The sequence below is a fragment of the Nerophis ophidion genome, linkage group LG08 (assembly GCF_033978795.1).
Source record: "Nerophis ophidion isolate RoL-2023_Sa linkage group LG08, RoL_Noph_v1.0, whole genome shotgun sequence".
Classification (NCBI taxonomy): Eukaryota; Metazoa; Chordata; class Actinopteri; order Syngnathiformes; family Syngnathidae; genus Nerophis; species Nerophis ophidion.
Genome location: NC_084618.1, coordinates 29,832,805 through 29,859,342, shown reverse-complemented (window position 1 = coordinate 29,859,342; position 26,538 = coordinate 29,832,805). Strand labels below are relative to the sequence as shown.

The window sequence follows — 26,538 nt, the reverse complement described above, 5'->3', positions numbered from 1 at the left end:
TTCAAAATCAGACAAACATTACAGGGAGACAGAACAGGATCGCTGACAGGCCTGCCAACTTCTGGCGCCACTTACAAAAAAAGTGAGATACAGGTAAACAAGTGGGGGGAATTGGGAGGGAAAAAAAATCAAATCAAATCAAATAAAATACAATAAAAAAATCGGTCTAAACCTGGGCCCCTGGAGAGGGGGTTCAGACTGAGGCCAGGTGATTAAAAAAAACTCATAGCCATAGCACACATCCCTCTTACATGTGTGTAAGAGGGAAACATCAAACATCAAAGAAAACAAAGGAAATTAAAGACATTAAAAGAGCAGAGCTGATGCAACAAGCCATGTCTACATACAGTAGGGGTGTAACGGTACACAACAATTTCGGTTCGGTACGTACCTCGGTTCAGAGGTCACGGTTCGGTTCATTTTCGGTACAGTAAGAAAAAAAACAAATATACATTTTTTGATTATTTATTTAACAAACTTGCTAAATCTTCCACCAAAAATATTTTTCTTAGTGGAATATTTGATGTGAAGTAATCGGAAACTTGGATAGGTCAATAATTCATAATAACATTGATTTTGATTCAATATTATGTTTTGAGCAATGACAGTTTGAAAGAAAAAACAGCTTTGTTTTGTTAGTCAACGTTGCAACTTTTTCTAAATTACATTTAGCCTTTAAGCTTTTTTATTTCACTTTTGTTTATGGTTTTGTTTATTGTAATAGTATTTTTAGAATGTGCCGTGGACCTTTAAAACATTAGCTAAGTGCCGCAAATGGCCTCCGGGGCACACATTTGACACCCCTGCTATAGATAATAAAAAATTAAATCTGATTCATCAAAGGATAAAAAGCAGAGCCTGGCGACGCATGCGCGTTTATCATGACTCTCGCTCTCTGTCTCTGCCCCGCCCTCACGAATATTAACGCTGCGTGCACCACTTTTTTTTGGTTTGTTTTTAACCCCTTCTTAACCCTGAACGTACATTAAAAATACACACAACCATAACTTAAAATGCCGGACATTCCAGGCATTTAAGAAACTCCACCTGGACAGCTCCGCAAAGAGGACATATCCTGTGAAAAGAGGAGGTTAGGTCAGTCTATCATAGCCCAGTCGATGCTAGCATGCCGTGTGTTGTTGTTTTTTTGATTGATTGAAACTTTTATTGGTAGATTGCACAGTACAGTACATATTCCGTACAACACCCTAGTAAGTTTTTCAACTTGTTTAAGTCGGGGTCCACGTAAATCAATTCATGGTTCCTCGGTGTGCACTGTTTACACAACGTGCGGTGCGCTACTTATATGTCTGTGTCGTTGGGTTCAACTCCGAACCGAACCGTAATCCCCGTACCGAAACGGTTCAATACAAATACACTTCCGTTACACCTCTAACATACAGTAAAATAAACTTATACACTGGGGTGGCCTCTGCGATGTTCCACGCCATCGTCTGCCTGCCGATATTATCGGCCAATAAATGATCTAAAATGTAATATCAGATATTATCTGTATCGGCTTCCAAATTATCGGTATCTGTTTCAAAAAGTTAAATATATGACTTTTTAAAATGCCGCTGTGTACACGGGTGTAAGATGAAGTACAGAGTGCCTATAAACCTTAAAGGCACTGCCTTTGCGTGCCGGCCCGGTCACATAACATTGCCGGCTCTTCACACGCACAGGTGAGTGCAATGCATACTTGGTCAACATCCATACAGGTCACACTGAGGGTGGCCGTATAAACAACTTTAACACTGTTACAAATATGCGCCACACTGTGAACCCACACCAAACACGAATGACAAACACATTTTGGGAGAACATCCGCACCGTAGCACAACATAAACACAACAGAACCAATAACCAGAAACCCCTGCAGCACTAACTCTTCCGGGACCCTACAATATACACCCCCAACAAATAACAGGAGCTAGAAACATTCTGGTCACCTGTGCCATTTGTTTACAACTTACACGGGGGATTCCAACTATTCTGGACTGGTAGTAGTCGATCCACAGCGATCGTTCTGCCACACAATATCTCAATCCTAACGAGGGGAAATTACACTTCAACGATTGTCGTTGGCTTGAAAGTTAAAGTACCACTGATAGTCACACAAACACTAGTTGTGCTGAAACTACCCTCTGCATTTGACCCATCCCTTTGTTCCACCCCCTGGGAGGTGAGAAGAGCAATGAGCAGTAGGACAGTAGGATTGCTCTTTTGCATTAAAACAGTTTTTCTCACTACGATAGGGCAAAACTTTTCTATCCCCAGGCACACCACCTGGTTTTTGGTGAATACACTAAATATTTTGTGGTTTTGGCACCAGCCGCTTGTTTAGATCTGACCAACCTGAGTCTATAAGCATGAACTGATGAAGGCTACTGGGATGAGTGGCAAAACGTCTTCCAAAACAAACCAAACAGTCCAGTTGCGATCGATTGAATGTCCTGAGATGACAATGACCTGGATGAATGAGGACCTTTATAGACGTGTAATCAGCTCGTGAGCCGGCACAATCCCCTAACAGGGCGCAGTCCTTCAAAAGACTTTTAAACAGAAGCCGACGCCCGCTGAGTTGTGTAGCCGCTCGGTTCGTCCTCCGCGCGTGGCTCTGTTGGGCCAAGTGCCGTCAGAGTCAATGTCGCCAGTTTGACGATCGTTTGTGTGTAACAGCTCGTAGCCTGAGAGACTCTCCACAGAGAGAATCCCTAATCAGCTTCCCTTTTATTCCCGCCTCCCCCAAGCCCTTCACCCCCGGAATCACATTGCTTCTCGATGCGCTAACATATGCCCGCATCCTCTACCAGCATTTATTCTCCCCTCTCCATCTCTACCAACTATCTCCCCCCCACCCTTCCTTTCTTCAGTCCGTCAATGACCTCGTCTGTAGTCTCAAAACGAAACAGCAGAACTGTGGAAGAATTCCTCCTGAGCAGGTCTGTGTGATGTGCAGCGATGAAAGGACATGGTCGACAGAGGGGGCTATTAATAATGAAGCACACGAGCTGCAGCGCCCGGAGACACAAAGAGAGAACTTGCAGGAGAAGAGAAGCGACTGGGGTGGGAGTTTTGGCGAGGCGTGGGGTTCAAACTTAGAAAAACGTTGCAAGAGACGGGAGGGAGAAAGGGGGGTGGAGGGTGGAGCTTTGCATTATTACTTACTGGAACCGGAGGGCGAACCAGCAATGGAACCTGAAAGGGGAGAAGAAGAAGAAGAGATGAGAACTTGTTTACTTATGCATTGAAGGCTGGTCTCCTTGAGCACGTTCAGGAGGACAATGCTCCCGTCCAAAGGCAAAACCCAGTAACTCAATTTTGGTCAAAACTGAGCTGATAATAATTTTGGAGTTCCTAGGTGATATGCTTTACATTAGTGTATGTAATTTGTTCCGTAAGTAAGCTGTTACGCGCATGGTAGGACCTAGCAACTACCACATAACCGCATAGATACAACAGAAAAACATAGTATCTCAAGGGACCAATCGGAGCTTCTTTGTCAGTCGCCTTATTGTCTTTAATGAGACATTTGCACGAATGGGGGCCGACGGTCAACCTGATTATGTGATTTTATGGCACGAGGGGATATTTGGAAGATTGGCCCAGGACTTTGCAAGCACCTTCATTAAATGTATTGTTCTTGATTCTTCCCCTTGCATACTCTTTTGGGCAGATAACTGTGGAGGTCAAAATAAAAACTGGACGCTGTACACGGCTCTTGCCCAATGTGCAAATGCAGAATGGGGCCCACCCGAGATTTTAATAAAATATCTGGAGAAAGGGCACACGTTCATGAGAGCAGATTCAATCCATGGCTCAATCGGCAAGAAAATGAAAGCTCAAGAAAACATCTATACGTTTGATGACTTTGTAGATCTTTGTAAGACAGCATCAAGATAGATTGGTTTTCCTTTGTTTTCTCAAAATCAGCTAGAAGTGAGTTACTATGTTTTGCCTTTGGCCGGGGGAATGGACCTTCAGAGATCTTCTGCCGGGACAGGGTTTGCTCCAGAACCCTATCTTCTGGAGCAGTGGTTCTCAACCTTTGTTGGGAAGTACCCCCTTTTTCAGCCAAGTACAAAAGCATTTTTGCATGAAAAAAAAAGTTAAACATCACTGGTGTATTATAAAGGGGGTCAAAAATTGATTCAGAAATCCATCCATCCATCCATTCATTTTCGACCGCTTGTCCTTTTCGGGGTCGCGGGGGGTGCTGGAGCCTATCTCAGCTGCAGTCGTGCAGAAGGCGGGGTACACCCTGGACAAGTCGCCACCTCATTATAGGGCCACACAGATAGACAGACAACATTTACACTCACATTCACACATCCATCCATCCATTTTCTACCGCTTGTCCCTTTTGCTGTCGCGGGGGGATGCTGGAGCCTATCTCGGCTGCATTTAGGCGGAAGGCGGGGTACACACCTGGACAAGTTTCCACCTCATCACTAGGGCCAATTTAGTGTTGCCTGTCTTTGGAGGTGGGAGGAAGTGGGAGTACCCGAAGGGAACCCACGCATTTAAGGGGAGAACATGCAAACTCCACTCAGAAAGATCCCAAGCCCGGGATTGAACTCAGGACTTTCGTATTGTGAGGCGCATGCAGGGCCGGCCCGTGGCATAGGCCGTATAGGCAAATGCTAAGGGCGCCGTCCATCAGGGGGCGCCACGCCAGTGCCATGAATGTTGGAGAAAAAAAAAAAAAAAAAACGTTGGTACTATTATTTCTAAATACAAAAAATAATCCCAAGTTAATTAAAATGCAAAGTAAAGCCTATTTGATAAAAATAGTATTTGTTACAACATTACGCCCTCCCCCCGTTTCCATATGAGTTGGGAAATTGTGTTAGATGTAAATATAAACGGAATACGATGATTTGCAAATCCTTTTCAACCCATATTCAATTGAATGCACTACAAAGACACGATATTTGATATTCAAACTCATAAACTTTATTTTTTTTACAAATAATAATTAATTTAGAATTTCATGGCTGCAACATGTGCCAAAGTAGTTGGGAAAGGGCATGTTCACCACTGTGTCATATCATCTTTTCTTTTAACAACACTCAATACACGTTTGGGGACTGAGGAAACTAATTGTTGAAGCTTTGAAAGTGGAATTCTTTCCCATTCTTGTTTTATGTAGAGCTTCAGTCGTTCAAGAGTCCGGGGTCTCCGCTGTCGTTTTTTACGCTTCATAATGCGCCACACATTTTCGATGGGAGACAGGTCTAAACTGCCGGTGGGCCAGGAAAGTATACACACTCTTTTTTTACGAAGCCACACTGTTGTAACACGTGCTGAATGTTGCTTGGCATTGTCTTGCTAAAATAAGGAGGGGCGTCCTTGAAAAAGACGGCGCTTAGATGGCAGAATATGTTGTTCCAAAACCTGTATGTACCTTTCAGCATTAATGGTGCCTTCACAGATGTGTAAGTTACTCATGATTTGGGCACTAATGCACCCCCATACCATCACAGATGCTGGCTTTTGAACTTTGCGTCGATAACAGTCTGGAAGGTTCGCTTCCCCTTTGATGACACAATGTCGAATATTTCCAAAAACAATTTGAAATGTGGACTCGTCAGACTACAGAACACTTTTCCACTTTGCATCAGTCCATCTTAGATGATCTCGGGCCCAGAGTAGCCAACGGCGTTTCTGGATGTTGTTGATGAATGGGTTTCGCTTTGCATAGTAGAGCTTTAACTTACACTTACAGATGTAGCTACCAACTGTATTTAGTGACAGTGGTTTTCTGAAGTGTTCCTGAGCGCATGCGGTGATATCCTTTAGAGATTGATGTCGGTTTTTGATATAGTGCCAACTGAGGGATCGAAGGTCACGGTCATTCAATGGTGGTTTCCGGTCATGCTGCTTACCTGGAGTGATTTCTCCATATTCTCTGAACCTTTTGATGATATTATGGACCGTGGATGTTGAAATCCCTAAATTTCTTGCAATTGCACTTTGAGAAACGTTGTTCTTAAACTGTTTGACTATTTGTTCACGCAGTTGTGGACAAAGGGGTGTAACTCGCCCCATCCTTTCTTGTGAAAGACTGAGCATTTTTTGGGGAGCTGTAAGGTAAGCTGTAAGGTAACGGAGTAGAAATTATTCAAATCAGGCCTGAAATGTTATCAGTTGTTTCTAATACAATTTCAGAAGTTTCATAAAAATCTGCCGATAACTAACAAATCAACCAAATATTACATCATATGGTGGTAAGTGTACCACCAGTGCGGAGTCAGCAACCCGCGTCTCTGGGGCCCCATGCGGCTCTTGAGTGCCGCCCTAGTGGCTCCCTAGAGCATTTTTAAAACTGGTTTGAAATTTGAAAAAGATGGGAGAAAAATATTTTTTTTTGTTGAAGTATGTTTTTTGTTTTAGAACAAACATGACACAAACCTTCCAAATTGTTAGAAAGCCCACTGCTTAATATGTTTGTGTGTATGCTTCACTGATGAGAGCATTTGGGGAACATTGTTTTAACCTACTAATTGTAATGGTTCTTGAACTCACCACAGTTTGTTTACATGTAAAATCTTCCACTCTTTCCTTGCGTCATTTTGTTCACCAAACTTTTTATGCTGTGCGTAAATACACAAAGGTGTGTTTTGTTGATGTTATTGACTTGTTGGTTTGCTAATCAGGCATATTTGGTCAGTGCATGAATGCAAGCTAATCAATGCTTACATGCTATTTAGGCAAATAGGTACATAATGCATCATTGAGCCTCATTTGTAGGTAGGAGCTCTTTTAATATTCTTTACTTGTATCCTCTTTATATATAATTTAGTTTTGCATGTCTCATGACACATTATCTGTATGTAATATTGGCTGCATTTGTGTGTATGCCTTGTTGTTCCAGACTACAGCAAACGTTACCTAGCTTGCCAAAGATTGTAATAAATCTATTAAAGGAAGACAGCCTGCTGTTAGCCTGTTGTACACACACATCTATACCATAGGCCATTAAAAGCCAGTGATTTCCAGGAGTTACTGTATCTCACCTTCTGAATAGCCTCTGATTTACTAATGGTTTCTAATGTTGTAATTTTGCAGCTCCAGACAGATTTGTTTTTTGCATTTTTGGTCCGAAAGGGCTCTTTCAACATTTTGGGTTGCCGACCCCTGCACTAGCGGTATGCCAAAGATTTGATTCATTATTTAAGTACAGTGTTTTTTTCTCTCCTATATTCAACGACATTGTTACTGTTCAAACTGTTAATCATGTTAAAGTGGCCAAAAATGGTAAATATACTTTTTAAATAAAACCTCTGCCTTGTTTTTAAGGAGTACTTAGGCCTACTGAGCTACCATATTTTATTGTTGGTCATTACTTGGAGAGATTTAAGTATCTTCTGAGGTGGTACTTGGTGAACAAAAAGTTGAGAACCATTGTATTTATATTTTTGCTTTTTAAAATAAACCTTCTGTAAAATATCTGTACTTTTCCTATATTAGTATGAGGGTAAACATATATAAGTAAATAGTGTAAAATGTTCCAAATGATATATTAATTTACTTTGAGAGCCAGTGTTAAAATAATATAACCTGCCTTCTCCACCCCTCCCTCTTTAACCCGCTGCCACGCTTGAATCCAAACTTGCATACGTTCCGTGCTGGTATTTTTAGTTAGCTGAGCGTGCATAAAAGAATCTGCAAATATCAAACGTTTTCGTGAGCCGGTGCCACTTTGTGTTGCGCTTCAGCCTAGCAAGTTGCAAACAGTTGAATTTTTAAATTGCACTAATGGGATCCGGGAGTGTAAAAGCCCGGCGTTGGGATCGGAAGGTGTATGTCGGTACCATTAGAGCGAAGGCTGGAGGAGGAAAAAAATGCCAGCAAGATATGAAAAAAAGGGCTGACAATAATGCCTTTGTCTGCAGTCTGGGCAGGTGTGTGCGTGCGCGTATTGAGCTGTGCGTGTCTCTTCCTGTGCATGCCAGTGTGTCAATGTTTTTTTGAAAGGACAAAACTAGGGAGGCGCTGCCCTAGATTATTATTTTATCATAGCCAGAAATTATAGCTGGCAACATTCTCCGCGAGGATTTCCCTCCACGCACTCCCGAGTCTGCGCTGAGGTGACGTAAACCCAGTGAGCTCGGTCCCTGGTACTTCTAAACGTTTTTGTCATTCACCACGACGTCAGCAATCCTGTGCATGTAACACATTTACACAACTCTCAGTATGGGAAACAGAAAGAGTACTTACAGAATATTAGTGATGGGTAAATGATGCCGGTGTGGCACACTCACTGGCAGTATTTACATTGCACTGATAATGTGTTGCTGTTTCATAATGGTGCCATCTGCTGGGGAAAAAAGTAACTACATTTGCCCTAGACTTAGACAAACTTTATTGATCCACAAGGGAAATTGTTCCTATAAGCAAGAAAAGTTGAGAATAATACCAAAAGTAAAGTAAAATGAAAGAAGTCAAACAAGTTACTGTGATGTGCTGCCACTCTTTCAGGCACATAAAGCGTATATAATAATTATAACAATATATATATTTATGTGTGTATACATACATATATATATATATAATATATGTATATATATATATATATATATATATATATACATACATACATACATACATATATATATATATATATATATATATATATATATATATATATATATATATATATATATATATATATACACAAACCCCGTTTCCATATGAGTTGGGATATGGTCTTAGATGTAAATATAAACGGAATACAATGATTTGAAAATCATTTTCAACCCATATTCAGTTGAATATGCTACAAAGACAACATATTTGATGTTCAAAATGATAAACATTTTTTTTGTGCAAATAATCATTAACTTATCATTAACATTAGAATTTGATGCCAGCAACACGTGACAAAGAAATTGGGAAAGGTGGCAATAAATACTGATAAAGTTGATGAATATTCATCAAACACTTATATGGAACATCCCACAGGTGTGCAGGTTAATTAGGAACAGTTGGGTGCCATGATTGGGTATAAAAGCAGTTTACATGAAATGCTTAGTAATTCACAAACAAGGATGGGGTGAGAATCACCACTTTATAAGCTAATTGCCGAATACTTTTAGAACAACATTTCTCAATGAGCTATTGCAAGGAATTTTGTGGATTTTACCATCTACGTTCCGTAAAATCATCAAAAAAATCAGAGAATCTGGAGAAATCACTGCATGTAAGCGATGATATTACGGATTTTTGAGCCCTCAGGCGGTACTGCATCAAAAACCAACATCAGTGGTAAAGGATATCAGGGACACTTCATAAAGCCACTGTCAGTAACTACAGTCGGTCGCTACATCTGTAAGTGCAAGTTAAAACTACTATGCAAAGCCAAACCCATTTATCAACAATATCCTGAAACGCTGCCGGCTTGGATGGGCCCGAGATCATCTAAGATGGACTGATGCAAAGTGAAAAGGTGTTCTGTGGTCTGACGAGTCCACATTTCAAATTATATTTGGAAACAGAGGACGTGGTGTCCTCCAGAACAAAGAGGAAAATAACCTTTCGGATTGTTATAGGCGCAAAGTTCAAAAGCTAGCATCTGTGATGGTATGGGGGTGTATTGGTGCCCAAGCCATGGGTAACTTACACATCTGTGAAGGCCCCATTAATGCTAAAAGGTACATACAGGTTATGGAGCAACATATGTTGTCATCCAAGTAACGTTATCATGGACGCCCCTGCTTATTTCAGCAAGACAAGTTTTACAACAGCATGGCTTCATAAAAAAAGAGTGCTGGTACATTCCTGGCCCGCCTCCATTCCAGACCTGTCTCCCATCGAAAATGTGTGGCGCATTATGAAGCGTAAAATACGACAGCGGAGACCCCGAACTGTTGAACGACTGAAGCTCTATATAATAGAAGAATGAGAAAGAATTCCACTTTCAAAGCTTCAACAACTAGTTTCCTCAGTTCCCAAACGTTTATGGAGTGTTGTTAAAAGAAAAGGTGATGTAACATAAGTGGTGAACATGCCCTTTCCCAACTACTTATGCATGTGTTGCAGCCATGAAATTCTAAGTTAATTATCATTTGCAAAAAAAAATAAAGATTGACTTTACATAGTAGTTTTAACTTACACTTACATATGTAGAAACCAACTGTAGTTACTGACAGTGGTTTTATGAAGTGTTCCTGAGCCCATGTGGTGATATCCTTTACACACTGATGTTGGTTTTTGATGCTGTACCGCCTGAAGGATCAAAACTCCGTAATATCATCGCTTATGTGAAGTGATTTCTCCAGATTCTCTGAACTTTTTGATGATTTTACGGACCGTAGATGCTAAAATCCCTAAATTCTTTGCAATAGATCATTGAGAAATGTTGTTCCAAAACTGTTCGACAATTTGGTTACAAAGTGGTGACCCTTGCCCCATCCTTGTTTGTGAATTACTTATTTCATGGAAAATTAATGCAAGCTGCATTTATACCCAATCATGGCACCCAACTGTTCCCAATTAGCCTGCACACCTGTGGGATGTCCCAAATAAGTGTTTGATAAGCATTCCTCAACTTTATCAGTATTTATTGCTACCTTTCCCAACTTCTTTGTCACGTGTTGCTGGCATCAAATTCTAAAGTTAATGATTATTTGCAAAAAAAAAAAAAGTTTATTAGTTTGAACATCAAATATGTTGTCTTTGTAGCATATTCAACTGAATATAGGTTGAAAATGATTAGCAAATCATTGTAATCCGTGCATATTTACATCTAACACAATTTGCCAACTCATATGGAAACGGGGTTTGTAGAAACAAATCACAATAGGATCCCTTTAAGGAAGATTGTGTAGTTATATTTATTTGAAGTATTTAGTATAGATAGATAGATAGATATAGATAAATAGATAGATGGATAGATAGATATATATATAGATAGATAGATAGATAGATAGATAGATAGTACTTTATAGTACATATCAAATAATTAATTCAATAATTAGCAACTTAAAGTGCCCTATTTCAGAACTCCAAAGATAGCAAACACCTGAATCCAGACAGTGATCCGGATCATCCCCCAAATGTACCATTATCTAATTTCTGACAAATTTGGGCCAAAATGTTTTATCAGTTTGAACATCAAATATGTTGTCTTTGTAGCATATTCAACTGAATATGGGTTGAAAATGATTTGCAAATCATTGTATTCTGTTTATATTTACATCTAACACAATTCCCCGACTCATATGGAAACCGGGGTTTGTATATATATATATATACATATATATGTGTGTGTATATATATCTATATACAGTTTGTATATATATATGTATATATATATATATCTATATACAGTATGTGTATATACATATATGTTAATATATATATATACATTAATATGTATATGGATGTATATATGTATATATGTATAGTATATGTGGATATACATATATATGTATGTGTATGTATATATATATGTGTATATATATATATATGTGTGCGTATATATGTATATGTGTATATGTATATATGTGCACGTATATGTGCATGCATATATATATATGTATATGTACATATATATGTATATATATGCATATATATGTGTATATGTGTATATATACATGCGTGCGTATATATGTACATGTGTATATGTATATATATATATATATATATATATATATATATATATATATATATATATATATACACGGTATATATATGTACGTCTGTATGTATGTACATATATATGTATAAATATGTACATATATATGTGTATATGTATGCACATTTATATATGCATATATGTACATACATATATGTATATATATGTATGCACATATATGTGTATATATATACAGTGGGGCAAAAAAGTATTTAGTCAGCAACCCATTGTGCAAGTTTTCCCACATAAAATGATGACAGAAGTCTGTAATTTTCGTCATATGTACACTTCAACTGTGAGAGACAGAATGTGAAAAAAAAATCCAGGAATTCACATTGTAGGAATTTTAAAGACTTTATTTGTAAATTATGGTGGAAAATAAGTATTTGGTCAACTATTCAAAGCTCTCACTGATGGAAGGAGGTTTTGGCTCAAAATCTCACGATACATGGCCCCATTCATTCTTTCCTTAACATGGACCAATCATCCTGTCCCCTTAGCAGATGTTTCCACCCCCATGCTTCATAGTAGGCATGGTGTTCTTGGGATGCAACTCAGTATTCTTCTTCTTCCAAACAAGACAAATTGAGTTTATACCAAAAAGTTGTACTTTGTTTTCATCTGACCACATGGCATTCTCCCAATCCTCTGCTGTATCATCCATGTATCCATTTTGGTATAAACTCAACTCGTCGTGTTTGGAGAAAGAAGAATACTGAGTTGCATCCCAAGAACACCACACCTACTGTGAAGCATGGGGGTGGAAACATCAGGCTTTGGGGCTTTTTTTCTGCTAAAGAGACAGGACGATTGATCCGTGTTTAGGAAAGAATGAATGGGGCCATGTATCGTGAGATTTTGAGCCAAAACCTCCTTCCATCAGTGAGAGCTTTGAATAGTTGACCAAATACTTATTTTCCACCATAATTTACAAATAAAGTCTTTAAAATTCCTACAATGTGAATTCCTGGATTTTTTTTCACATTCTGTCTCTCACAGTTGAAGTGTACCTATGATGAAAATTACAGACTTCTGTCATCATTTAAGTGGGAGAACTTGCACAATTGGTGGCTGACCAAATACTTTTTTGCCCCACTGCATACGTATGTACATTAATATGTATATATGTATGTATGTATGTACATATATATGTATGTATGTATGTACATATATTATTGTATGTATGTACATATATATGTATGTACATATATATGTACATATATATGTATGTACATGTATGCATGTACAGTACACACATATATGTACACGTATATACATATATATACACATATGTATATATTTACATGTGTGTATACTATTAGGGCTGTCAAGTGATTAATTAAAAAAAATCTGATGAAACACACTTTTGAGCTTTTATGTGTCATTACTCGCTTGTTTTTTTAAATTTTACATATTTAAAATTTGCTTAAGAAAATATCCCAATATTTGGACACAAATGCAAGTTTGTAGTCAAAAAGTAATCCGGGCACGTCTTTAAACGTTTTACTTAACTGCAAGTCATTAATTTGCTTAAAACCTGATGACAGTAAATATAGTAAGATTTAAAGGCACGTGTTCAAAGTATTTGCAATAAAATAGCATACAAGGTACAGATAATAAACACACCCATAAGCAACTCTACAATGTGCAGTATCTACATTTAGTCTTCCTTTAAAAAACAAAATGACACATCATAGAATGATATTAGCATCCTTTGGATGCATTAAAAGTAAGCTGAGTCAATTAAACATCTTGAATATATATTTAATTGTACACCCTCACAGTAATTTCAAATGGCTACCGTTGATATCAAGTTATGTGTAAAGTGTCAGGCAGCTGAAGGAACTTTGATTTATTTACTGTGGGAATTTCAGAAAATATATATGTTCATATATTGTTTTTCTATTAAAAAAAAAAAACTATCCTTTCCAGTCAGTCAAATCATACAGTTGATATATTTGCTGTACCAATTAACTTCAGAAAACAGAAGTGTGCAATACTTTTCTTGTTGCCTTATTTGTGTTTGACATTTTTAAATGTTTGGGTAGCATTTTATTAAACAATAAATTGTTATTTTAAGTCATATAGAAATTGATCGGAGCGGTTTATCTCTTTTGCGGAGGAATGTAGTTAATCATAGAACTGGCATTCAATGTTATCAAAACAGTATATATTTTGAATCGAGAAGCGTTTTGAAGTGAGAACAGATTCTGAATCGTATCATTACTCCTGAAAATCGAATCTTGTAGTGCCCAAAGATTCACAGCTCTATCTATTTGTGCCTCTTTAAAATAAAACATAAATTGAAAGTATTTGTGACAAAGAACCCTTATGAGGGTTCTGCTCATCCTAAACTGTGTCAAGTGTCACAAGTGTCAAACTCGAGGCCTGGGGGCCCGATCCGGCCCGACACATCATTTAATGTGGCCCGCAAAAGCCGGGGAATAATGTGGATACCGTATTTACTTGAATTTCCGCAGGGTATGCGCCTGCCTTGAATTACTGCCGGGTCAAACTCGCTTCCCAAAATAAATAGCACATGCTTAGTGTTACTGCCTGGTCAAACTCGTGACGTCACGAGTGACACTTCCCCTGTCACCATTTTCAAATAGGAGGAGGCTGATTTCAATACTGGTAATTTGAAATCGCATAAAGGGAAAAAGATTAAGAGCTATTCAGTAGAATTTAAGGTCCAAGCCTACATCTCACTCAAATTTTTACTGCATACCTTTGGTAAGTGCCGGAGTGAGAAGAAGTTTAAAAATAATTTGCGCATGCTTACTTTTACCGCATGCCTTTGGTAAGCGCAGGAGTGAGAAGAGGTTTTAAATTAATTAGCGCATCGGCGGCAATTTAAGGAAATACGGTACTTCATCTTTCTTCCTTAATGTTTACATTTTTTCCATTTTGACAAAAAAATTAATGTAATACATGAAATTTCATGTTTTAAACTTTGAATATACCGTATTTTTCGGAGTATAAGTCGCACCTGCCGAAAATGCACAACAAAAAAGGAAAAAAACATGTAATAGTCGTACTGGAGTATAAGTCACATTTTTGGGGAAATTTATTTGACAAAACCCAACACCAAGAATAGATATTTGAAAGGCAATTTAATATAAATAAAGAATAGTGAACAACAGGCTGAATAAGTGTACGTTATATGACGCATAAATAACCAACTGAGAACGTGCCTGGTATGTTAACATAACATACGATGGTAAGAGTCGTTCAAATAACTATAACATATAGAACATGCTACTGTATACGTTTACTAAACAATCGTTCACCCCTAATTGCTAAATCCGATTAAATCTTATACGTCTAGTCTCTTACATGAATGAGCTAAATAATATTATTTGATACTTTACGGTATCGTGTTCATAATTTCACACATAAGTCGCTCCCGAGTATAAGTCGCACCCCCGGCCAAACTATGAAAAAAACTGTGACTTATAGTCCGAAAAATACGGTATTCAGATAACCTATTGTTATTGGTGTGAATCTTTGGGCACCTCGCCATTCGATTCTGATTCTTGGGGTGACAATTTTATTCATAATCAATACTCGATTCAACACGATTCTTGATTTTTGCAACGTATTATTTGGTATAATAATAACAACACCTTAACAAAACAGCTTACAGGTTACAGAACCTCCTTTTGGTTGCTGAAGTATGACACATACGTGCACCAAGTAAGAATACAGTTTTTTTTTAAATGAATTTGTCAAAAAAAAAAAGAGAATATAAATTACATTTGTGAAAATTACTAAAAAAATGGGATTTGAATATGAGGGATTTTTTTTTTTTAGCACCCATAATTATTATATACCCTATGATAGTTAGTAAAAAGTAACTATACATACTTAAATATCTATTTGTCACCTTGACTTACGATTTCAAAGCAAGTTATCCATCAATTTGTATGTACTAAAATCTAATAACCAAGTGCATAGGCAATAATATAATGAGGCAATTATACTTTTATATTCTCACATTCACTGTTACAAGCGGCCTTCTGAGGGCAGTCATGACTGGGATGTGGCCCTCGATGAAAACAAGTTCCACACCACTGGAATAGACGATACGTCGAGACGTTCTGGGTACGTACAGGTGTTGGGAGTTCCATTGGGTGTAGGTAGGTAGGAGCCGGCCTTCCAGGACTTGGCCTTGAAGCCCTTCTTGCAGCGCTGGCAGTCCTGCCCGGTGGTGTTGTGTTCACACTGGCACTGGAGGTTGCCATCCTGCAGCAGGCACTGGGAGGCATGGAGGTTACACTTGCACCTTAAAGAAGAAAATAAGAACAAGTCAGATGAGGACAGTGCTGGTCATGGTGCGAGCTGTCATCACAGAAGCGGAAGATGTTGTGTTAGTGTTGCAGGTTATTAAAGGTGTTTTTTCTTTGTTCACTCCGAGGAAATAAAAAGTGCTGAGGACTCCTCTTCGGATCATCTGCTGTTGTTGAGGAGTTTGGTGGAATTATGTACTTTATGTTCCTGTTTTTCGGCTCAAAATTAATATGTGGGGTTTTAACTGAAAAGTAGCATCCTGGTGTGTTACAGTTTGTAGCTAGCATACTTGCCAACCCTCCCGGATTTTCCGGGAGACTCCAAAAATTCAGCGCCTCTCCAGAAAACCTCCCGGGACAAATTTTGTCCCGAAAATATCCCGAAATTCAGATGGAGCTGGAGGCCACGCCCACTCCAGCTCCATGAGAACCTGACTCAATGTTGTGACCCTCTTAAACAGGACAATACTGCCATCTACTGTACATAGAATAGAATGTCTGTTCTGAAGCCCACAGTAAAGAAACGTAACTTCATCACGTCACCTGGTTATTGACTCCAACCCAATATATTACACCGTCGACAAGCAAAATGAAGAAATACGCATGCAAGTTCCAGAACAATTGTAAACAATAATTTCAGTTTATCCAGGAGAGTTCGAAGGAGAAGAGGTATGTTGCCTGTAAATTTTGTAGAACAGACTTCTCCGTTGAACACGGTGAACGGATATACTCAGCCATGAACGGTCAGTCAGCATCGTTCACAACCCAGTATTATGGCCCACCTTGCAAAATGGAGACCCGATGGTGTATCTTATGCTGAGACAAAGATGGCTATGGTGATAGCTGGAAGCAACAAAGAACAAAGGTTACTCAAATAGTGAAAGGTAAGTGTTGTTGTTTTTTTATTAACCAGCAAGCACAGTACAGTTAGTAGAACAACTGTGTTTTTATTACTGTGTATTTGATAGGTGCCGTCTGAAATTCAACTATTTCTTTTATTTATATACATAATAAAATAAATATATATAGCTAGAATTTACTTAGAGTCAAGTATTTCATATATATATATATATATATATATATATATATATATATATATATATATATTTATATATATATATATATATATAAATATATATATGTATATATATATATGAAATATATATGAAATACTCAAGTTGGTGAATTATACGCCACCCCTCTTAACCACGCCCCCCGCCCCAACCACGCCTCCGCCCCACTCCCGACCACGCCCCCCCTCCTCCCGAAATCGGAGGTCTCAAGGTTGGCAAGTATGCTAGATAGTCCCCAGCAGCAGGCGAGGCCCACCACGGGTTGAGTGTGGAGACTCAAGAGTTCTGCAGGGAAGTTAAATGAGGATCTTAGGGAACACTCAGCAGATACCATTTTTAAATTATAGCCTTTTCCAGATGAGCGACTGGATTCCGATTCCAGTTTGTTCCACTGGAGTGAACAGCTATCCGTCCGCATCAAATATTCAGAGAAGGGCGGCTGTATTCTGCTTCAATCCTCCTTCCTCACACTTACCTGAGCTTTCTCGGTTTGAATCGTTCTTTCCAATCAACTGACCTGCTAACGAAACCTGTACGGGCGTAAGGAGCAATGACAAGATAACCGATATTTCTGTTTCCCTTCATAAAACCGCGCAGTCCGATAAACTAGTCGCGCTTTCGCCTGATCGCCTGCACGATCTGACAGGAGGCGCCGGGGAGAATCCATCACTCGAGGCCCGCTGAAGGACGCGAGCTGTCTGCGTGCACCGAAAGGGAAATTGAACGTCTCTTTTTCTTTTTCTTTCTTTTTTTGCGCGGAAAAAGAAGCGTGAAGCAGAGAGGAGAAGAAGGTGTCGCGAAATGAGACAGGTGTTACCGAGCGCCGCCGTGACTGACAGCACGGCAGAGGGAAAACGGGGCGACGAACGCCCGAATGAGTGACGGGGGAGAACACACCGCTGCTTTTTATCTTGCTTGTCTCATTGCAAAAGTGGAGGAGTACCAAATCAGGAATTCGGAGTTTAAAAGCAAGATTAAGATGCATTTTCTAGGGTGTACTTGTTATATAAAATCTTTGTTTTCCAGTGACCAAAACTTTTGGTCCACAAACTGACAAACCAAAGGATGCGGGGTCCATTTTTGTAGTTTATGTCCGATATTTTCACAAAAAAGATTTCCAATTCCTTTCCCTACTTTTCAAAGAAACCAATGAGAACAAATGACAGACATTATTCATAACACCTTTTTCTTTTATTTGAGCATAAACTACTACCGTATTTCCCGGACTATAAGGTGCACTTAAAATCATTTTTTCCCCCCTCAATACTTGACAGTGCCTAATGTAAGGAAGAAGTTTGGTTGAGCTTACCAACCACGAAGCTATGTTATTTGGTACATGGTGTAATGATAAGTGTGACCAGTAGATGGCAGTCAAACATAAGAGATAAGTGTGTCACGATCCGCTATGCGGATCGTTTATTGTTTTGTCGTTTATAGGTTCTGATCATGTTTAGTTCTAGACTCGGCCGATCCCTGCTTTTGTGCACTTCCTGTTTTGTCTCGTTTCCATGGTTTCGTCATTTGTTCACCTGCTCTGGCGTCAGGCGCACCTGTGTTCTAATTATTGTTTGAGTATATAAGCCTGCATTATTCCTTAGTTCGTCCTTGGTCCATTGTTTGCTTTACACAACAAGTCACGGTTAGTATCCTGTCTTATAGATTATTTTGTGCTAAGTTCCGCCTTAGCTTCGCGTGCGCTCGGCACGTCTTTTGTTTTGTACTTTAGTCTCCTGCTAAGTTTTAGCTTTAGCTTCCTGTGCGTAGGTACGCGCTTTATTTTGTCATTTTGTGTCAGTGTTCTTTTGTTTTATTATATTAAAATCGATTCCTACCTGCAATCCTGCTGACTGGTCGTTGTGCATCTACGAAGTGGCAACTCCGCGCAGCAAGTGTGCCGCGTACGCGTGACAAAGTGTAGGCTGCTTTACGATGGCAATATGTTTTGAGTAAACAACACCAACAGTTTATGTGTTCCATTGAAAATATAGAACATTACACACGGGGCTTACTATTAAAATGTTTTAGTACGACTTTGGTAAGATATGTAGCCACACGGCTTGAAGGATTGTCAGCGCATTAAACGTACGAGTATTATTATGGTGTGTGTATAAGGTAAGACATATTATCTGGCATTTTGTTTAGCAATATTATGCAATAGCAAGTGTTCTTACTTTCTGGTACCTGCTGTTCTGTATTTGGGGTCTGCATAAATCCTGAAAAATTGTGCGCTTCCGCCTTTGTAGTCCGTAATCAATAAGCTCGATAAGTCGATAAGCTTTTTCTTTTTCCTTTATCTTCTTGTTATGGGACATCTATCCTCCGCTGTTGCCATTTCAAATATAAAGTAGTGTAAAGTTCTTACTTATATCTGCCAGTAAACTCGCCATGAAAGCGCTAAAACATACCGGTGTAGTGAGTTTACATTATTCACCCAAGGAACTTTAGTTATTAAGAGTTCCAGGCAGATGGTTTTCCACGGGAAACATTTCCTGTGTTGTTGTTTTCCAAATGAGAAGGTGCTGCTCCATTATTGATTTAAGTAAAGTCTGAATGTCATTCAAACAGTTAGCTCCATCTTTTGAAACTTCTTCCACTCCCGTCCTTGCACGCTACACCGCTACTACAAAGATGGCGGGGAGAAGACGCTGCCGAAGGTGAGCCACGTGAATAAGACCGCCCACAAAACGGCGCATTCGGAAGCGACTAAAAGCGGCATGAAGGTGATCTATCAACATAATCGATGCAATAATTCGACCAAAGAACCACCATTACATGTTATGTAGACCACAAGGAAGTGTTTTGCATTTAGAAAAAATAAAAATAAAATATGACTCCTTTAATGCGGCCTATTTATATGAAAAAAGAAAAACAATAGACCATTCATCGGCAGTGCGCCTTATAATCCAGTACGCCCAATGGTCCGGAAAATACGGTAGTTTGAAAAGACATAATTAATTTTTTGGAATCGTTTTCAAAGAACTAAATTAAGAGCTTCCTCTGGTAGAACTACTGTCTTGAAAAAAATATGTTTTTTAACAAAAATGTACAATTGGACATGGCTTGCAAATAAATAAAAATCTCCAATATTGTGAAAAATGAAGTGTAAATATAAAAACTCTGTCTTGAATAAAATGTAGTCTTATACATTGTATGCAAATAAATAATACAGCAAAACAGGACTGTAGTATCCAGGGTTTCCCGCAGCGCTTTGTTGTTAAGGTGGCCGCCTTAACAACAAAGAGCCACCGCCTAAACTAAAGTCTTAACAAGCTGCTCCACTTAGTTCTGCCTTTGTCAATTTGTGTCTGCAGCACCCATTACTGGCCTACAATTAAGAACTAAGTTTTTTCACTTTACCCTTTTCTGTGTTGATCGAGCTGTGTTGAAGCAGCAAAAAAGGACATTATGTTAAATGAAGAGTTTCCTAAAGCTGTCTCTGATAGTTGATATAATAATGTAACTGCACCATAAAGCCTACATTAACTCCATGGTGCTCAGGGATGAATAGTCTCTCCTATTGCTAATGTACTAATTTTTAAGCAATAGTTACTTCAATAATTAGTAATGTAGCAGCCTAGTTTTGAATGGCAGGGTCCCTGCTATCACATGTTGATCAAAATATAACATTTACATTATAAAAATCAACTCCAGGCTTCCCAAATGCTGTAATAAATTAAACATGATGAGTTGAGCATACGACAGCATGTGGCCCCACTTTTAATTTGTTTTTTCAAACGCTTATTGCAAACGCTTACTTACAGTAAGTCAATAATTTGACTTTGTAAATATTTATTTTGACTTAGTAAGCCATTATTTTGTTATAATTTTGACTTAGTAAATTACTAAGTCATAATAATGACGCACTTGGTATCTCAGGTAACTAGGACTGTATTGTTGATACTTTCTGGAAAAAATATCGAGATATGTATTGTACATCGCCATTCAGCAAATGAAGCGGAAAACATAACCAAAATTTGTAGGCTTCTTCACCCGAAAAAGCTAGCCGACTTCACCAGTCTGTAGTCTAATGCCCCCCAGGCTGTGGTGGCAGCGACGAGGTGGAGACGTGATGGTGAAAGGCCGAGTTATACCTATCCTTACGAAAGTTGCATTTCCCTGAAATCGACTGGAGGCTACGGTTTCAGATGCTGGAATAAGTTTGCTGGGCTGCTGCCTTTGCAGCGGGAAGTCATTTCCTCCTCATCTGTTGTTGCAAAACCAACTACAGACAACACTTTTCTTTTCTTTGAAACAAACCTCTCGCTCTCATTAGCATTAGCCACGTTTTGCTAAGTGTGTGAATCTCCGCTAAGGAAGTAAAGTGGAAGGCGAAAGCAACGGAGGCTCAATCAAAAAAAGAAGCTTTTTTTACTTTTTGAACTGCCAGCAACAGAAAAACTTGAATTTATTGATAAAAGGCCTAATTCTAATATTAGAATGCTAATAATTGTGTTGCGGGCCGTTAGAAAACTACTAAGTTTTACGGTCTGTAGAGGGCATCGCGCCCACTAAATTTTAGAAAAAAAAAAAGTTTTCCATATATTATTTGTACTGTGAGTTATTTACACAGAAAGATTTTGTACGTGTTTGTTTACATACCTTAATTGTAAATGTCTGTAACACGGCAGTAAAATGGCATATCAAACAAAACAGAGGTCCTCATCATGGGCCCGCTAGCTGCAGAAGCCAGCTCTCCAACCAGCTAAACCGACTCAATAACTCCACGGTGTAATCAAGCTATCAACGCTAGCTTGATTACATTACGATAGCACGTACAAATATGTATGAAAACACTCCAGTAGACTTCACACATGGGACAGTTTAGAAAGTCTGAATTGTTTTAGTTATATTGCAAAACTTAACAAACGTTGCTTTGAGTGATGAGTAAACAATCCTTTCGAGTAAAAAACACTATGGATGACTTAGAAGACGGAACGGCACGTGCACTTCCGGTTCAAAGCTTTAAACAGAAGAGCACTGCAGCACCTGCAGTGAGCAAACTCATTCAAAAAATGGCACTATAGCACGAACAATAACACACCTTTTCAGTGTATTAGCTTGTTTAGTTTTTTTTAACTGTTTTCCGCACCGTTTTAAAGGGCCGCAGGGTTCAAAGCGAAAGGAAAAAAGTAACAGCTTATAGGACTGTACTTTGGACACCCCTGCCTCTAATCGGCTGACACACAGTATGTGTATTCCTACAATTTTTACAGGAGGGAATGAAGTAACTGTCTATCATCATGTAGGGACTTTTAAAGCCTGCTCGTAAGCTGAGTAGTCGTCGTCGTGTTTTTGACTTCATTGAAGATGAATTCAGATTATTTAAAGGAACCATGGCATTGACCTAGCCGTCGTACTCTCTGCCACCAATCCTGAGAGCCCCATTCCCTTGCACTTCTTTCCCGGGAACGATGCGACGCTCTCGACTTTCCAAGCACCGAGTCTATTTTGGTCTCTCTCCTACGACTGACAGCATGTGCCGGAACCTCTCCCCATCCGTGCGTTAGTCCCTCCTTGCACAAATAAAACATGGGCCCGACGGCACGTTAATGCTCGAGATGTCTGCCTTTGCTTGCAGAGTCATCAAAGCGCGAGTCGCAGCTCTGAGATGCAGGAAATTAGGGCGGGACAGCTGGATCCATCAGAAAACCTGTCTGTTTACTGAGGCAACCAAGAAGTGGAATAAGAGAAACTCTTACTTTTGGTCTTTAGGGTGTGTCCAAACTTGCGACGTGAAATTGACACAAGTTGGCGTCGACACCTTGAACACATTCAGAGCTGTCGATTGTGTTTTTGTCAGGACGCCTAAGGAACAAGTCTGCACACAGGGGGTAAAACTGTTTGGGCAACTTTCAGACGGGATGTTCTTGTCACTACAAGAAAAAGCTTGTCTGCGGTGTCCCAAAAACATTTCCTGCTGATACGTTCTAGAAGTTGTAACATCCTCCTCTGGTCGTGTCACCAATGACCAATCAATGTGTTGGCTTCGCGGCCGTCCTTTCAGTCCGTCGGTATGTCTGGCCAGTTTCTGTCTCTCTGTGAAGTTATGTCAGCGTGGTCTTTAATGATGACAGAGCTGCCTGATCTAGACGGCAGAGACGTACCAATTACGGCTCTAAATAAGACGAAAGATAAACAAACATCAAGGGGGGAGCCATGCAGTGGCAAAGCCCGAGAAAGCAGCTGGAAGCAGCCGTTAATGGGGGGTTTATCTGTCTCTTTACAGTCGCGATTCCTTCATCCCTCTGCAGGGACACTGCCATCACTCCCGCTTTTACAGTATTTTCTCTTTCTGCTATTTTTTTCTTTCCCCAACAAATGCTGTCTGCCAGCTTCTGCCGTATATATTCCTAGTCTCCATGTCATAGCTTTTCTTCTCCGCTTTGATTATCTATACCCCTTCAGCCATACGGCAACTACTGCAAAGCGCTCCACTGCTCGCGGAACTGTATTTAGTTTAAATTGGATAGTGGGGATGTGTGGGAGGGTATGGATGATACAAGGGGCTGAGCAGCTCGTACAGCGGTCGCCAGGCATCTGACTGAAAGGTCCACATTGACTCCCTCTGACCTCTGATGACTGACTGCATCGATGCATCTCTGATGTGTGAGACCTCCACCGTCCTGTGTCCAATCAGCCATTATGAGGGAGGCCACTAAGTGCTATTCCTTCATTTTGCACAAACTTGCTCAGTAGTCGAGGGAGGGTCATGCAGTCCATATCTAGACATATTTTCTGCATGCTATCCATCCATCCATTTTCTTCCGCATGTCCCGATCGGGTCGCGGGGGATACTGGAGCCTATCTCAGCTGCATACTATATCGAGCAAAACTTTGAAGACTCTAACTTGATGATCCAACAACACTGAGATATTTGCTACAATGCACCAATCAGGGCTGAGCGGTCAGTGATGGGCAGTATCAAGTTACATGTTGCTAAGTTACATAGCTTAGCTACATTTTCCAGTGGCTAGGCCAGTGGTTCTTAACCTGGGTTCGATCGAACCCTAGGGATTCGGTGATTCGGCCTCAGGGGTTCGGTGGAGCCTTTGCCACATAGGTAATGACACATCCGACTTATCGTGTAAATAAAAAGTTCTCCCTATCAGTGTATTATGGATACCCCCAAACACTGTTTCCTCTGATTTTTCATTTGATTTGCAGGTTGTTTGATTGATCGATTGAAACTTTTACTAACAGATTGCAAAGTAAGAGAATACATTGTATGAAACAGTAAAGTTTACACAGTACAGTACATATTCCGTACAATTGACCACTAAATGGTAAAACCCGAATACGTTTTTCAACTTGTTTAAATCGGGGTCCACGTTAATCAATTCATGGTAATGTCTATAAGATTTGTAATTTGTTGTGAGTTCATGCACTGTGTTGGTTTTGTTCTTTAAACAAAACCAACACGGTTCATTTTGTGCACAAGTAAAAATTAATGTGACTTTTTCTTGAATTTGAAAAAAAAAACACATTTTATTTTTCACTATAGAAGGGTTTGGAGAATGCGCATATGAAACGGGTGGGGTTCGGTACCTCCAACAATGTTAAGAACCACTGGGCTAGGCGGTAGCTTAGCTACTTTTTTCACGAGTAGCTTTTCCTGTAGCTTAGCTACTTTTAGAGCCATGTAGCGAGGTAGCTTACATTAAAGCTATAAAGAGCGATAATGGACTGCGAATTCAGACCCCAAAAAATATGGAGAAAATCCAATGACCTGAATGAATGAGAACATTCATGATGATAGGTTGGTGTTGGTATGATGAGTCACAATTGATTTAGGTTAGATTGAAACATTACAGACTGGCCAATTAGAGGCAAGATAAGGCAGGTTATTGAAAACAGGAAGCACAATCAGAACAGACACATGAAAACGAGGGGATGCTCAAGGCTGACCACTCAAAAAAAACAAAAACAAAAAAAAGAACATACTTGAAAATGGCAGACAGATTCTCTCCCGCAGATTAGATGTGTCCTTTCTTGATGAAGATGACCAGGAAACCCTCAATAATGCGTGTCCTTGGCCATATTTAGATAGGTGTATGCGTTTAGAGAAAACAATGTCCCAAACATTTGTTTTCAATTGTTTACTCTGTAAACCAAAATCATGACTGCTCTCTTCAATTAAGACGTCCAAGACAAATATAGGAAAACCGCATTAAGGTGAGTTGAGTTCATTAAAAGTTTTACTGCGCATAACCATTACCAACTATTCCCAAACAACACACAAGTCATTGTTTTTTGTCAAGATATAAATAGAAGCTGCTTTTTTTTTTTTATATAGTAGTTAGAGGAAATTTTTGGGGGGGGAAGTTTGCTTATCATTTACAATTCTTATGAGAGACAACCACACATATGTTTTCTTTGTTATGCATTCTAACTCGCAAATAAATGCTAGCAAAAGTCAGCTATCAATGGAGCCAACGAGAGTCGCTCTATTCCACTACCAAGTGCTCTTAAAGCATCCAAAAGCCTGTATCATCATTTTATACACATGCTGTAAGTATATATGTAATGTAGTAACAGAACATTATTAATAACATGTAATAGTTACGTATTTTGCTCTTTTTAAGCATACTGCAGAGTATTAATTTCACAGACGCATCACATTCGCTTTTACAAACCATGTTTCCATATGAGTTGGAAAAACTGTGTTAGATGTAAATATAAACGGAATACAATGATTTGCGAATCCTTTTCAACCCATATTCAATTGAATGCACTACAAAGACAAGATATTTGATGTTCAAACTAATGAACTTTATTTTTTTTTTGCAAATAATAATTAACTTAGAATTTCTTGGCTGCAACACGTGCCAAAAGAGTTGGGAAAGGGCATGTTCACCACTGTGTTACATCACCTTTTCTTTTAACAACACTCATAAACGTTTGGGAACTGAGGAAACTAATTGTTGAAGCTTTGAAAGTGGAATTCTTTCCCATTCTTGTTTTATGTAGAGCTTCAGTCGTTCAACAGTGCGGGCTCTCCGCTGTCGTATTTTATGCTTCATAATACGCCACAAATTTTCGATGGGAGAAAGTTCTGGACTGCAGGCGGGCCAGTTAAGTACCTGCACTCTTTTTTTAAGAATCCACGCTGTTGTAACACATGCTGAATGTGGCTTGGCATTGTCTTGCTGAAATAAGCAGGGGCGTCCATGAAAATGACGGCACTTAAATGGCACCATATGTTGTTCCAAAACCTGTATGTACCTTTCAGCATTAATGGTGCTTTCACAGATGTGTAAGATACCCATGCCTTGGGCACTAATGCACCCCCTTACCATTACAGATGCTGGCTTTTGAAATTTGCGTCGATAACAGTCTGGATGGTTCGCTTCCACTTTGATCCGGATGACACAATGTCGAATATATCCAAAAACAATTTGAAATGTGGACTTGTCAGACCACAGAACACTTTTCCACTTTGCATCAGTCCATCATAGATGATCTCGGGCCTAGAAAAGCCAGCGGCGTTTCTGGATGTTGTTGATAAATGGCTTTCGCTTTGCATAGTAGAGCT

The 26,538-nt window shown here is 39.3% G+C and overlaps 1 protein-coding gene across 13 annotated transcripts in view; it reads right to left on the bottom strand.

Annotated features, from left to right (window-relative positions):
- The window catches only part of ntng2b (netrin g2b), a 224,972-nt gene that overhangs the window by 91,633 nt on the left and 106,801 nt on the right, over nt 1-26,538 (bottom strand). For all 13 annotated transcript variants that reach the window (XR_009807804.1, XM_061908242.1, XM_061908247.1 and 10 more), the window contains 2 exons: nt 15,757-15,929; nt 3,172-3,201 (listed from right to left, as the gene is read on the bottom strand). Coding sequence is in view for 12 of the 13 variants with exons in the window: in XM_061908242.1 (XP_061764226.1) it covers nt 3,172-3,201; nt 15,757-15,929 (203 nt within the window). In the remaining variant the exon portion in view is untranslated. The remainder of the gene's footprint in view (nt 1-3,171; nt 3,202-15,756; nt 15,930-26,538) is intronic.